The sequence below is a fragment of the Ipomoea nil genome, unplaced genomic scaffold, assembly GCF_001879475.1.
Source record: "Ipomoea nil cultivar Tokyo-kokei standard unplaced genomic scaffold, Asagao_1.1 scaffold2921, whole genome shotgun sequence".
NCBI lineage: Eukaryota > Viridiplantae > Streptophyta > Magnoliopsida > Solanales > Convolvulaceae > Ipomoea > Ipomoea nil.
The window spans coordinates 973,354-986,418 of record NW_017619349.1 but is presented as its reverse complement, the minus strand read 5'-3'; the positions used below and the strand labels follow the sequence as shown (position 1 = coordinate 986,418).

Here is a 13,065-nt window from a genome sequence, read left to right as displayed (position 1 = left end):
GGACTATTTTAACATTGTTGACGTGGAAGGATAAGTACATGCGCTGGTGCTTCTATGCGTTTCTTTCTGTTGTTTCTGTTGTCTGACTTTTCAGTTATTGGTTTGTTTGCGTGGATTAGTTCAATAATTCAGTAAGCAGTATTTAAAATTAAAAAAAAAAATATTTCACTTTCTCTTATTAGTAACAAACAATTTATTATTGATTAGTATTACATTTTTCAGTATGAGTATTACATTTCATAATTTTCATCTTGATTCGACTCATCTCACATATAAGAATTCGTGGGACGGTCTCACGGGAGAGTCATCCAGAATAATTTAGCATTTTCCTTTAAAGAATTACAACATATCATCATTTAAAAAATATATTTTATACAATTAAAAGTTCAAATTAAACTATTTTAACAATATTTTTATACATATATAAAAGCATGTTTAAATATTATAACTACCAATTAATACTTAAATCAAATTGAATTATTTTTATGACTAGATATTATAATTGGGTATAATTGTCACAAAATATAAATATGCTCACTAAATTTAAGTAAAAAAAAATAAAAATAGAGACTGATGTTAGAGATTGTTTAGGTTCATGTTAAGTGCATAATATAAGTATTATTATATTCTTCCAAAGGTTGAACCCCAACCCTAAGGGCTCCTTACACTCCGGCCGGACAAAACATTTGAGAGGATGTACTATTATATTATTATATACCTGCTATAGCAGGTCATTTTGTTATACCATGGACTATGGTTCATATTGCATTGTGAACCTTGTTCAAAAATTTTGTATCTGCAGTTAACCATTTTTGTACATGTAAACAAATTGAAGGCACATAACATGATAATTATTGACACATAACATGATAACTACATATACATAAATTGTTAACTGCATGTACAAAATATGTTAACCGCAGACACATAAGATGTTGGTTAATATATTATGTGTCCGCAGTTAACATATGAGTATTTAGTACTTACCATTAATCGGTTATATGTCTGCAGTTTTCATGTTATAAGTTTGTAATTATCGTGTGATGTGTTTTTAATTTATTTATAAGTACAAAAATGATTAAATGCATGTACAGAATGTGCTTGCCACAGTCTTCATTCAGATTTTTGAAAGCTATCCAGAGTAGGCAAACTCATTCAATGAATATCATTCTGGACCATCCGTGACTGTACCAAATTAATGTCAGATTTTTTTTTTTAAAATTAAATATTTATACATTAGGCTTTTAAGCTCCTACACCCGCAAAGATGAGTGTTAGAAGAGGTAAATCACAAACCGCACAATCAGTCTTTATATTTTCACTCTTGCCTGTATATTCACAGCCCAAGAAGCCATCACCTCTGATCAATTTTTTGGATAAGGAGGAAAATTGCAGCTACTATTGAGGATGCATGTTGGATAAATTCTATCTATTAGTGTATAATAATAAATTACAAATCGCAAACTATATAAGAGAGAGGTAAATCACATTAAATAGATTATGTGTAATTGGCTATAAATATTAATAGTAAGAATCGAGAATTATGTTTCACTCACTTGATAATTCTTTCTATTTTTTTTAATTATAAATTTCGTGGGTTTGAGCTCTTTTTATATTTCTAAAATAAATAAATACACAAACTTATTTCTTGACCACAACTAAGTACTGTACCAAAATGCTATAAAAAATCTGGCAATTTGTGATTTGCAAGTTGGGAGCTACAAGCCTACAACTTTCTCTCTCTCTTTCTCAGAACCAATCTTTCTTCTCATAATTCAGTGACGAAATCGATTGATGGGCATCTCTCAAGTTCTGTTGTTCATTCGAACCGCAACTTCGCTTCAGATATTTTTGTGTCGAGAAGATTTGGGTCAATCTTCTTCTTCTTCTTCTTCTTCTTCTTCTTCTTCTTCTTCTTCAGTGTTCACTCCCACACAGGACATGTAAGATCAATACAGTGTTTAGTATCAAATGTTAGCTTCTTTCCTAAAATTTGACCACAAAAAAACGTTCTTTTTCTGTGTTCTATCCATGGTTTTGTGTAGTACTAATTAGCTGTTTTTTAATTGTATTTCTGTGGGTTGAAGCTGGAGGTTTTGAACAGGAGTTCAAATAGCTGAGAGTGACACATGGGATTGGGGCTAATCTTTCTTGATAAAGATTCAATCCTTAAGGTAAAAACAGTAGACTTGAGATGGAATCACAACTGGGTTTGATTGAGCAGTCCTTTAATGTAAGATACTCGAGTTTGGTTAGAGATGCCCTTGATAGCTTGCCTGATAGTTTCACCATAACTGATCCTTCAATTTCTGGCAATCCAATTGTGTATGCATCTGCTGGGTTCTTGAAACTGTTTGGTTATTCCAAGGATGAGGTGATTGGTAGGAATGGGAGGGCATTTCAGGGCCCTAAGACCGACCGGAGGTCAGTTTTGGAAATTCGAGAGGCGATACGAGAGGAGAGGGCAATTCAAATCAGTTTGTTGAACTATAGGAAGGATGGGACACCATTTTGGATGGTGTTTCACATGTCTCCTGTGTTCAGTGAGGATGGGAGGGTTATTCATTTTCTGGCAGTCCAAGTTCCTATTTTGAAGAGGCAGAGAAGGGTATCTGGTTGTGGGGAAGGGAGGAATGGAATAAATTTGTGTCAAAACGGGGCGGGGTTTAGGGAGCCTGTGTTCAGGTGTTGTAGGCGAGACGTTTGCTTGAATTCTGCTTCTCAACCGGGACCTGCATTATCTCAATATTCAGTTCCTGAATTGGATTATCCCGGTGCGTGATATTCAAGAATCGTTATACTTTTCATCTGTAACTCGAAAATTTTTGTGGGTTATTAAGTTTTTGGTCAATGTCTAGAATCATAACATATGGTATTTAAATCTGGTTGGCGTGAGTGGCCGTGCACTCTTATCCTTAAGAGAGATTGGGAGTTCAAAACCCCTCTCGTATGGAAAAACCAATATGACCAGCACTTTGTCCCTTAATTGGGCTGGCCTGGTGCGAACGGGGATTAGTCTGAGTATGGTACAGGTTTAACGGTGCCTCCTCTTGTGGTTAGAAACATATGGTACTTGATGGAGACCGTTGTTTACATTGTATTGTGTCATTCATTCTTAAATTTATGTTTGTATTCCATAATGTTTTGGCCTGTCAAATTGAGTAGTTTTCTTTCACCGAATTTGTCATCTATAGAACCGGAGCTTGATGATCCCTGTGAGGCAAGTGATTTAGAGAAGAGAAAAGCCACAGCCGCTCTTAACAACATATTGTCTGTTCTTATGAACTATACTGAGTTGACTGGCAGATTGGTGTCTGGAAAGAGATGCTCCCCACCCAGGGCGGGTATTCTTGGTGCATCGTTAACATTATCTCTTGGTAGAATCAAACAAAGCTTTGTACTGTGAGTTTTTTATGCATTTCTCAGTTCTTTTTCTAATATGCTTTATCTCCGGAAAATGGTTGTTAACATTATACTTTTTTTCCCGTAAATATTTCTACAAACTTGCAGAACTGATCCCCACATACCTGACATGCCAATCGTGTATGCAAGTGATGCCTTCTTAAGATTGACAGGTGCCTATAATATTTCGACTATTCTCAGCTGTTTGTTTAAAAAAGCTTGAGAAAAAGAAATAACATCTATATCTTCTTAGTAATTTTTGTTTTTGTTTTTGTCTATTTTGTTGCTTTCCCTTCTTTAAGTAGGCTACAGTAGAGATGAAGTATTGGGTCGCAACTGTAGATTTTTAAGTGGCCTTGATACTGATTCACTCACTCAATTTCAGGTACGATCTTTCCTATAAATTCTTCATTGCTAAATCTTTTTGTGTTCTAGAAAAGGTTTGGGGTGAATGCTGAAATGAGAAAATACTTGAAACATTTTTAACCTTTATCTTTCAGATAAAAGAATGCATTCGAACAGAACAAATATGCACAGTACGTATCTTAAATTACAGGTTGGTTGCTGAATATATATATCATTTGATTTAGAAAAATTTTCAGCATCTTTACTCTTAAATCTTTGCTTGTTTTTTGTTTGCAGAAAAGATAGGACACCGTTTTGGAATTTCCTGCATATTTCACCTGTTCGGAATGCTACAGGCAAGGTAATATCCCTTGTATTTCATAATCTACGAATTTGTTGATCTAGCTATTCGAACATCTAACTGTTATTTCATAATCTACGAATTCGTTTTCACCACATTCCTCCATTTCTTTCTCAATCCACATTCCTTTAAATGGAGATAGAAGCATAACCATTGCCATAGCTATAAGAGACTTGACGAGTCTTGAAATGATTGTCTCAAAACTAGAAGTGAAGATAAAGAAGATAGATGTTGTCCCTATGGTTAATAGACGGTGTTGGGCGAAGGCCGGTGAAGGGCCAAGTCCAGCACCAGGTTTCTAGGGGATTGTTGGGCGGAGGCCTGAAGGGACAAGTCCAGCACCCTACCTCTCGAAAATGTGGCAGTATAAGGAAATAAAGTTGCGTTTTCGCTACTAGCTATAGCTTTTGGCGTAGTGGTAAGCACTTGATCCCGGTAAATTTTAGGTATGCAAATAAGGTGCCAACTTTTATAACCCCACGAAGAATCATACATGGGACCGGGAAAAATGTACTCTGAAATCTATACGGGATTTATGTTATATATTGTCCTTCACTGGTATATACCATATCGAAATTGTTTTGACTTGTCATCTATCTGAACCATTGTGTAGGTTGCATACTTTGTTGGCGTTCAAATAGAAGATGCGGGCAATACCCAAGAGAAACATGGATTGAGACCTGACAGGAGCCAGTTCGGGACTGTGGCTGCTGTCAGGGTTGCCGTGAGAGGCTCCTCGATGAGTGCCAGCAGTTCGTAGTTATAATACAACGTTGTAACTGCTTTGTTCTTTAAGGTATTAATCATGGTTGTTCGATATATTAGGATTGGACCTTTCCTAAGTGCACATTCTTTGTAGATTTTGTGTGATGTGGTGTTTGAATAAAATTATGAATGATGCTTTGTTGGTCCAATATCAACCATTTTACACAAATTGTTAGTAAATTTCTATTGCTTCTTTGCTGGATTAGGAGAGTAAGTTTATGAGGATAAGTTTATCCCGGTTTGCAGATTGTCACCTTTCAAACCGAACTGTGGTCACAATTCATTCGACAATATTTTCAAAACCGGTGTAAACTTATCCTGATTCTATAAATGATGCTTTGTTGGTCCATTATCAACAGTTTTACACAAATTATTAGTAAAGACGATGAGTTTGAACCATATTTCTATTGCTGCTTTGCTGAATTAGGACAGTAAGTTTATGAGGATAAGTTTATCCCGATTTGCAGATTGCCCCCTTTCGAACCGAACTGTGGTCATCCCTATCAGCAATTCATTCAACAATATTTTCAAAACCGGGATAAACTTATCCTGATTCTACGAATGATGCTTTGTTGGTCCATTATTAACAGTTTTACACAAATTATTAGTAAAGATGATGAGCCTGAACCATATTTCTATTGCTTCTTTGCTGACCTAGGACAGTAAGTTTATGAGGATAAGTTTATACCGGTTTGCAGAGTGCTATGTTCAAACCGAACAATGGTCATCCCTACCAGCAATTCATTCAACAATATTTTCAAAACCGGGATAAACTTATCCTAATCCTGTGAATGATGCTTTGTTGGTCCATTATCAACCATTTTACACAAATTATTAGTAAAGATGATGAGCCTGAACCATATTTCTATTGCTTCTTTGCTGAATTAGGACAGTAAGTTTATGAGGATAAGTTTATCCCGTTTTGCACAGTGCCCTGTTCAAACTGAACAGTTGTCATCCCTACCAACAATTCAAAATCAGGATAAACTTATCTTGATTCTATGAATACCGTTTTACACAAATTATTAGTAAAGATGCTGAGCCTGAACCATATTTCTATTGCTTCTATGCTGAATTAGGACAGTAAGTTTATGAGGATAAGTTTATCCCGGTTTGCACAGTGCCCAGTTCAAACCGAACAGTGGTCATCCCTACCAGCAATTCATTCGAAAATATTATCAAAACTGGGATAAACTTATCCTGATTCCCCAATATATATGCTTAGTTGCTAAGGCCTAAGAGCAGGTTTTCAACTAGTCGTACTCTTATAGATATAGATTCACTTGGTAGATCTGTACTTGTAGCGAGATGTCCAGAAGAGATAGTGAATGAAGTTGAAGAGGCTGAGAATGCACATGAGCCAGTAGAATCGTTCCAAACGGTAATGGTTCAAGTTTTGTCCCGAGAGCCATGGGGAGTGGTTGAGAGCCCCGGTTAGAGAATTGACAATGGAGACTATAGCCGAGCTGAGGTAGTATCCGACGGCCAATGAAGCCCAAGAAAGCGCGGTAGCCAAGGATCTCATACTACTCGGGGCTTCTGCGAAGAAGAACTCGAGCAGCCCGGCCAGTGTGAAGAGATCAGCCGATCCCAGAAACAGGTACTGAAACGCAATCCAAAAGAAGGTGATGGGCAGCGGTTTCTTGGAGTCGAATAGCCCCGAGGTGGCTGCCACGCTCTTGCGCTTGACTTCCACGAGAGCGGCCACCGCCATGGCTATAACCGAGAGGAACAGCCCGACCCCTATGCGCTGGAGGTGAGAAACCCCCATCTCGGTCTTGGTCAGTTTCCGGGCAAATGGGATCACCATGTGGTCGTAGAGCGGTGCCAGGATCATGATGAAGAGCACGGGGAAAACCGGGAGAGAGGCCGGGGGGACTTTCAGGGACCCGAGGCTCGTGTCCATTGTCGAGGCTTGGTGGACCGAGAAGGTGGAGAGCTGGGCGAGGCAAGAGCTGAGCATGATTGTGCAGATGAAAATGGGCAGGATTTTTATCACAACTTTAACTTCTTCCACTTCCTCTACTGAGCATCCGTTTAGAACCGCCCTGTTTAGGGATCTTAGGCTTTCTGATGGGAACTTCAGTGATGATTGTGGTTCTTCATCACCTTCTCTCGATCTGTGGATTGGTGGAGAAAGGGTTATAGTCATGCTCACGTTTCTTGAATTTCTTGGTCCATTAGACTTGAAAAATGCAGCAGCAACAAGAACCTGCAGTATATATGTAGATTGTAGAGTTTCAAAGCAAGGAAATTATTTCATATATTATATAGTAGAGTTAATACCCAAATTAGTCATCGGCTATAGTGAGTTTCTCGATTTAATCCTAAATGATCTTTTTTTTGGTGCTTAATTGGGTCCTGGACTTCGATGATTTTACCTAATTGAGCGACATGTCTTCCATTCGTTGGCTGTTAGAATCAAATGACTGAATTAAGAAAAATTACTATAGTCGAGAATTAAATTGGATAAAATCACTATACTCAAAGACTAAATTGGTTAAAATCATTATAATGGCAGACTAAATTGGGTGTTAATAGAGAAAAAATTACCAAATTATCCTAACAGGTGGTTCAATTAGGTAAAACTTGAAGTCTAAGGCCCAATTAAGCACAAAAAAGTCATTTATGACTAAATCGAGAAAACCTACTATAATGTATGACTAAATTGGATAAAATCACTATAGTCTAAAGCTAAATTAAAGAGAGAATCACCATTATAGTGGATGACTAAATTGAGCGTTTTGGGCAAATGCCCAAAACACTAAGGAGAAACGATGCAAAACCGTTGCTCCAAACCATTGATTACCAAACAGTTTCTTTAGCGGTTTTCACCAAGTCAAACCGCTAAAGATGATCAAATCAGCCAAAAATTGGCGGGTAAGCTGATAACCAAACAAGCCCAATTGTATGATGTTTATGGAAAAAACAACTTAACCTTAGATATGGTGGTTAGAGGGCTGCCGGAGGGTACTTTATTCCGGTAAAACTTTGAACCAGACAGGAAAACTGGGATGGATAGGAAGATTGCAAAGGTGGAGATTCCAAACCCCCATTGCCACCCTTTGTTGTCTTCAATCCAAACCACAAGAGTGACAGCAACGAGACCACCAGAAGCCAGGCAAAACACAAAGTAGTTGAAGAAAGTTGATCTTTGCTTTCTCCCATGGGAGGTGTCTTGGTCCAACTGCTCGGCGCCGTGGGTGGCCAACGAGCCCTTGATGCCGCCCACGCCCAACGCCACCAGGTACAGCCCTGTGAATAGCACGGCGGCTTTTGCGCCATGGACTGCCTCGCACGCCTTGCCCACATCACACCTTGGTGCAGGCTTCTGTGAAGCAGACCAAGCTTGCACTGTGAGTACCACCAGCCCCTGTTTCATACCATCCAGTATAAGTATATATATTTAGTGGCAAACAATTGCAGAAGGGGCTAGGCGCTAGTCAAAGGCCTAGAGCCCTCTAGGCGTCGCCTAGACGGCCTAATAATAATAATAATAAAATGCAGTGTTCTAGACTTTTAGTGTAAAAGACAATTGTTGTTAGCTGATAGCTTTTAGCTGATTGTGTTAGTGGTTTAACTAGTTAATAGTATTAGCTGATTGTAGAAAGTGTTTGGTGAATTAACTGTTTGTTGATAGCTGATTACATACAAAATGACTTTCTCAAAAAGCTAATCAAAAAAGTTACTTTAAGTAGCTTTTTGAATTTTAGCATTTTGAAGCAATAAGTTGTTACAAAAAACTAATTAATCAAACATTCATATTGATTGTTTAACCAAGTCAAACAGTTAATAGTGATCAAATAAGTCAAATTTGGCAGATAGGTTAACTATTTTACCAAACAGGACCAATAATAATAATAATAATAAAATGCAGTGTTCTAGACTTATTTGAGAGTCGTTTTGTATGTAATCAACTTATTTCTACAATCAGCTAATGATATTAACTAGTCAAACTCACTAATCCAATCAGCTAACAACTATTTACTAAACACCCCCAATATATATACACACAATAAAAATATAATGAATTGGAATGTAATATAATAGATGGAAGAGTAAAAATAATTACCAGAAGCTCAAGGAATGCACTGAGGATATAGATGTGATAGGTAGTGAAGAAAGCATCGGACAAAAAGCCCCCAAGGAGTGCGAGCATAAAGGCAGTCCCCATGAAGTTGGTGACGGAGTTGGCCGATTGTGAAGGTGAGAAATGCATGTAATGCGATAGGTACAACACCAAGTTGCTTGCATTTGCCAAGAATGCCAAGTTCTCCAACACCTCCACCACTTCACCATTATATATATTCTCAATTAATAACACTCATCCAATTAGGTCTCATTAATTAAAGGCTAAATTGACCAATACACAAGCTATTAATTAATAGAGTTTTATTAATAACAAAGACCTTATAGTCAAACGGCATAGCTGTGGCTCTCCCAAATTGGAGGTCACATAGTCACATGTTCAAAAGGTTTGAATCCCAGTGAAAGTTTTGTGCAGACAGATATTACATTGTAATAGATTAGGTAGTACCCGTGCCCATAAAAAAGAGAATTTTATTAATGTTTAGTCAAATTTATAAGATCAAATCATTTGAATTGAGACATATAATAGTTATTAGTTGACATTTAAAATGTCATAGTGATTGGTTAAAGTACCTACGAGGTCCCTGTACTATAGCGTTTTGTTCAATTTAGTCCTTATACTTTTGTTTTGTTCAATTTAGTCCCTGTACTTTCAAAAGTAATGCAATTAAGGACAATAGTTAACGATGTTAATATTATCGTTAACTTAGGTTACATGGCACTGATGATATTTATATTCCTACTCATATATTACTTTATAAATATTTAAAATCTATCATTTTTACCACCAATATATTAAATTAGTATGTCCAAAATAAATAATTACAACCATGTTCGTAATGAGATTTAGAAAATTGTCCTTAGTTTTACCACTTTTTAAAGTAGAGGGACTAAATTGAACAGAATAAAGGTACAAGGACTAAATTGAACAAAACACTATAGTACAGGGACTTCATAGATACTTTGACCCATAGTGATTAGGAATTGAGAAACATAGAAGTAGCTAGTTTTAACTCCTACAACTCTATAATTAAATTAATATAATGTTGTAGTATGCTAAATAAGTGTCACTTTTGATCTTCTTAGCTTGTTAGATACTTATTTATTTATTTTATAAATCAAATTAATGATCATTTGAGACAAAGGCAAAAAAACAATTCTTTTATCTAACCATCCCAAATTCAAAGGAAAAGAATCCTAAATCATCCCAAATTAGAAATGCAACAAGAATACATTTCACATGTGCATGGCTTGATGATTTGAGTTTTTTTTTTTTTTTTTTTTCTCTTCGAATTTGGAATGATTTAGGGTGATTGAATAAAGAAATTTCATTTTGACCTTGTTTCAAATGATTATTTGAAAGAAAATTATTGAATTATATGACGGCAACTGTATTAATGGCCCTGCCCGTTGTCATCTCTATACTAATGGCAAAAGTGGGACGGAAATCCCGGAATCAGATCAATAATTGAAGAACTAAAATTAATTTCAAAGTTGATAGACAAAAATAGCAAAATCACTAAGGCCTGTTTGGTAAAAAATTGACATATAGGCTAATTTTAGCTTATTTGATCACTATTTGTTTAATTTAGTTAAAATATCAATATAAATGTTTGGTTAATTAGCTTTTTGCAACTCCAAAAGACTAAAATTAAAAAAGCTACTCCAAGCAACTTTTTCAATTAGTTTTTTGAGAAAAGAAATTATACCAAACAGCTATCAACTGACAGCTAATTTACCAAACACTTTTCTACAATCAGCTAATATTATTAACTATTTACCCTCTAATTAACACAATCAGCTATTAGCTAACAGCCATTCTACCAAACAGGGCCTAAAAATTAAAAAAGTTACTCCAAACAACTTTTTCAATTAGCTTTTTAAGAAAATAAATTATACCAAACACCTATCAACTGACAATTAATTTACCAAATACTTTTCTACAATCAGCTAATATTATCAATTATTTATACCCTCTAATTAACACAATCAGCTAACAACTAAGAACCATTTTACCAAACAGGATACTAAAAATGCATCCTAGAGAGATAGATGAAGTTACATACCCAAGACAAAAGAGGCAGCCAGCATGCCACCATGTTTGCCTATGAGCGCAGGTCTTCTTCTCCAATCCACATAGCCTTCCCATGCACTAATAATCTGCTGGTTTTCAACCATTTCCTGCAAAACAAATGGACAAATATATATCAGTACATATATATGCTGTTCCTATACATACATGGAGACAGATGAGAGAAAGAACAAATTCACCATTGTTGTCATCATGGTATAGTACGATGGTTTGGTAAGAGAGAGTGTATGTATAGTAGTGGGTGTAAATATGTAGTATAAATAGAGGAGATTTAAAGGATTATATTGTTGGTGGGCCCTACTAATGAAAAACATGTTTTGGGGGGATCATTTTCTTCTAATTATGGCATAATCTCATTACGCACACACAGGCCCAGGGGAGATGGATACAGTTGTTATATTATAGACCGTGGTGCATAATCGATTATGCACCGCGGCCCATATACGGCGCCGTTTCTTTAAGTAAAGAAACGGCCCGCCGTTAGAGTTAACGGAGTCCGTTTGTTTGGTGTATTAAACACCAACTGACACTATAGTATATTCAAATCGACACTGCAGTTATATCAAAATGATATTGTAGTTATAGTGAAATGAAACTGCAGTGTATATAAACTGAAACTGAATAACATTTCACATGAGTATATATTGTACAATGAAGCTGTAATTATATCAAAATAATCATGTAGTTGTGTTTTAATAAAACTATAGTGTATATAAAATAAATTTAAATAACATTTTCACATATTTGAGTCTATAAATATCGAATGAAACTATAGTTATATCGAAATGAAACTGTAGTTGTGTTCAACTGAAACTGCAGTGTATACAAAATGACACTGAATAACAGAGTTACTTTTTGCAAAAGGGTGCGAAAAGGCGGAAATAAACACTGTTAATTTTCATTTTAAAAAAAAAAAAAGGCGCGCGGTGCATAATCAATTATGTACCGCGGTGCATAATATAATTTGCCAGATGGATAGATCATATATATATATATATAGATTGCAGTTGTTTGGTTGTAAGACAATTATTTTGCCCAGAAAAAGGGGGAGATAGAGATATCGGTGAATGCATGCAACCAACATTTACTCACCTTATTGAATTTGGAGTAATTAATGTTACGTTTTTGTTTGTCTTTCACTGTCCCTTATACACAAAAAGGAAAATATGGAGTAATTTCTTAGAATTTGTCAAATTTTTAAAATTTATTTTTTAAAGAAAATTATACTTTCATCCCCTAAATTATAAGGTAATACTAAATTCAGACTTTGTGTTATACACGTACTGACGTACGTCACCGCTTTTCGACCTCGAGTTGTCAACGAAGTGACACTTATATTCCTCTTGTTAAATAATTTCTCAAAATTTACTATTATGCATTACAAACCCTAATTCGATCATTTATCTCTCATTTTTCTATAGCAATTATAAACATTACAAACTTCCATCGCACTGTTTTTTTTTTTCTTCTTTTTAATCTCTCCCCCAATTGATTTTAGGATGTTTAATTTTGAGTTAAACTAGAGAGAGTCTAAATTTTAAATTAAAAATATATTTATTTTAATTTCTGTTTTCCTTTTTCCCGTTTTCATTTTCCATTCTATGTTTTTTTTTTCTAAATATATAAGTAAACATAACACATTTGTTTTGAATGCTACAAATAATGTGTTATGTTTACTGATATATTTAGAAAAAAAAAAAAAAAAAAACATAACACATTTGTTTTTCTTTCTAACTTACTATGTTTCCAAACCAATGGAGAATTTTTGCTAGCTAGTAAATACACTCTAAACTTTTTACTTCATTTTGGATAGGTATGGACTAAAAGTGCCACATTGATGTTGACTTGAAAATAGAAAATGTAAAGCATGAGAATACTAAATTGACTATACCTATATATTTTAGTTTTTTTTTTTTTAAATGCCATCTTAGCCTACAACATATTGTCTTAGGAGGTCGTCAAACAAGTAGCTCATCAACATCTTAAATTAGCTTGCAAGATGTCACCATATA

The 13,065-nt window shown here is 35.4% G+C and overlaps 2 protein-coding genes across 5 annotated transcripts; one reads left to right on the top strand and one right to left on the bottom strand.

The window, feature by feature from the left end:
* Positions 1-1,704: 1,704 nt before the first annotated feature.
* LOC109161090 (protein TWIN LOV 1) lies at positions 1,705-5,021 on the top strand. 4 transcript variants are annotated; one of them, XR_002050876.1, is made up of 8 exons: positions 1,705-1,942; positions 2,087-2,773; positions 3,194-3,401; positions 3,510-3,574; positions 3,704-3,786; positions 3,902-3,937; positions 4,044-4,107; positions 4,721-5,021. XR_002050876.1 is itself a non-coding variant. In XM_019309421.1 (8 exons), exons 2-8 carry the CDS (start codon positions 2,194-2,196, stop codon positions 4,865-4,867), a joined length of 1,203 nt encoding a protein of 400 aa, XP_019164966.1. In that variant the 5' UTR covers positions 1,705-1,942; positions 2,087-2,193; the 3' UTR covers positions 4,868-5,021. The 4 variants fall into 4 exon arrangements, 3 of the variants coding, with proteins under 3 accessions (XP_019164966.1, XP_019164969.1, XP_019164967.1); XM_019309421.1 differs by having other exon boundaries at positions 3,902-3,957; XM_019309422.1 differs by having other exon boundaries at positions 1,706-1,942; positions 3,707-3,786; positions 3,902-3,957.
* An 889-nt stretch (positions 5,022-5,910) lies between these two features.
* Positions 5,911-11,276, bottom strand: LOC109161089 (protein NRT1/ PTR FAMILY 4.6-like). Its single transcript, XM_019309420.1, has 5 exons — positions 11,233-11,276; positions 11,028-11,142; positions 8,945-9,162; positions 7,811-8,245; positions 5,911-7,084 (listed from the first exon to the last, which is right to left on the bottom strand). The coding sequence occupies exons 1-5, from the start codon at positions 11,245-11,247 to the stop codon at positions 6,152-6,154; spliced, it is 1,716 nt and encodes a 571-aa protein (XP_019164965.1). The 5' UTR covers positions 11,248-11,276; the 3' UTR covers positions 5,911-6,151.
* Between the last annotated feature and the right edge of the window lie 1,789 nt (positions 11,277-13,065).

What these genes read in the sequence shown, in the direction of transcription:
- LOC109161090 (XM_019309421.1), top strand. Translation starts at nt 2,194, where the DNA reads ATGGAATCACAACTGGGTTTGATTGAGCAGTCCTTTAATGTAAGATAC. An exon ending in ATTCACTCACTCAATTTCAG is followed by an intron (nt 3,787 to 3,901) that starts GTACGATCTTTC and finishes TTTATCTTTCAG; the next exon opens with ATAAAAGAATGCATTCGAAC. An exon ending in GTACGTATCTTAAATTACAG is followed by an intron (nt 3,958 to 4,043) that starts GTTGGTTGCTGA and finishes TTTTGTTTGCAG; the next exon opens with AAAAGATAGGACACCGTTTT.
- LOC109161089 (XM_019309420.1), bottom strand. An exon ending in GGCTGCCTCTTTTGTCTTGG is followed by an intron (nt 9,163 to 11,027) that starts GTATGTAACTTC and finishes ATAATGGTGAAG; the next exon opens with TGGTGGAGGTGTTGGAGAAC. An exon ending in GTGCATTCCTTGAGCTTCTG is followed by an intron (nt 8,246 to 8,944) that starts GTAATTATTTTT and finishes GGTATGAAACAG; the next exon opens with GGGCTGGTGGTACTCACAGT.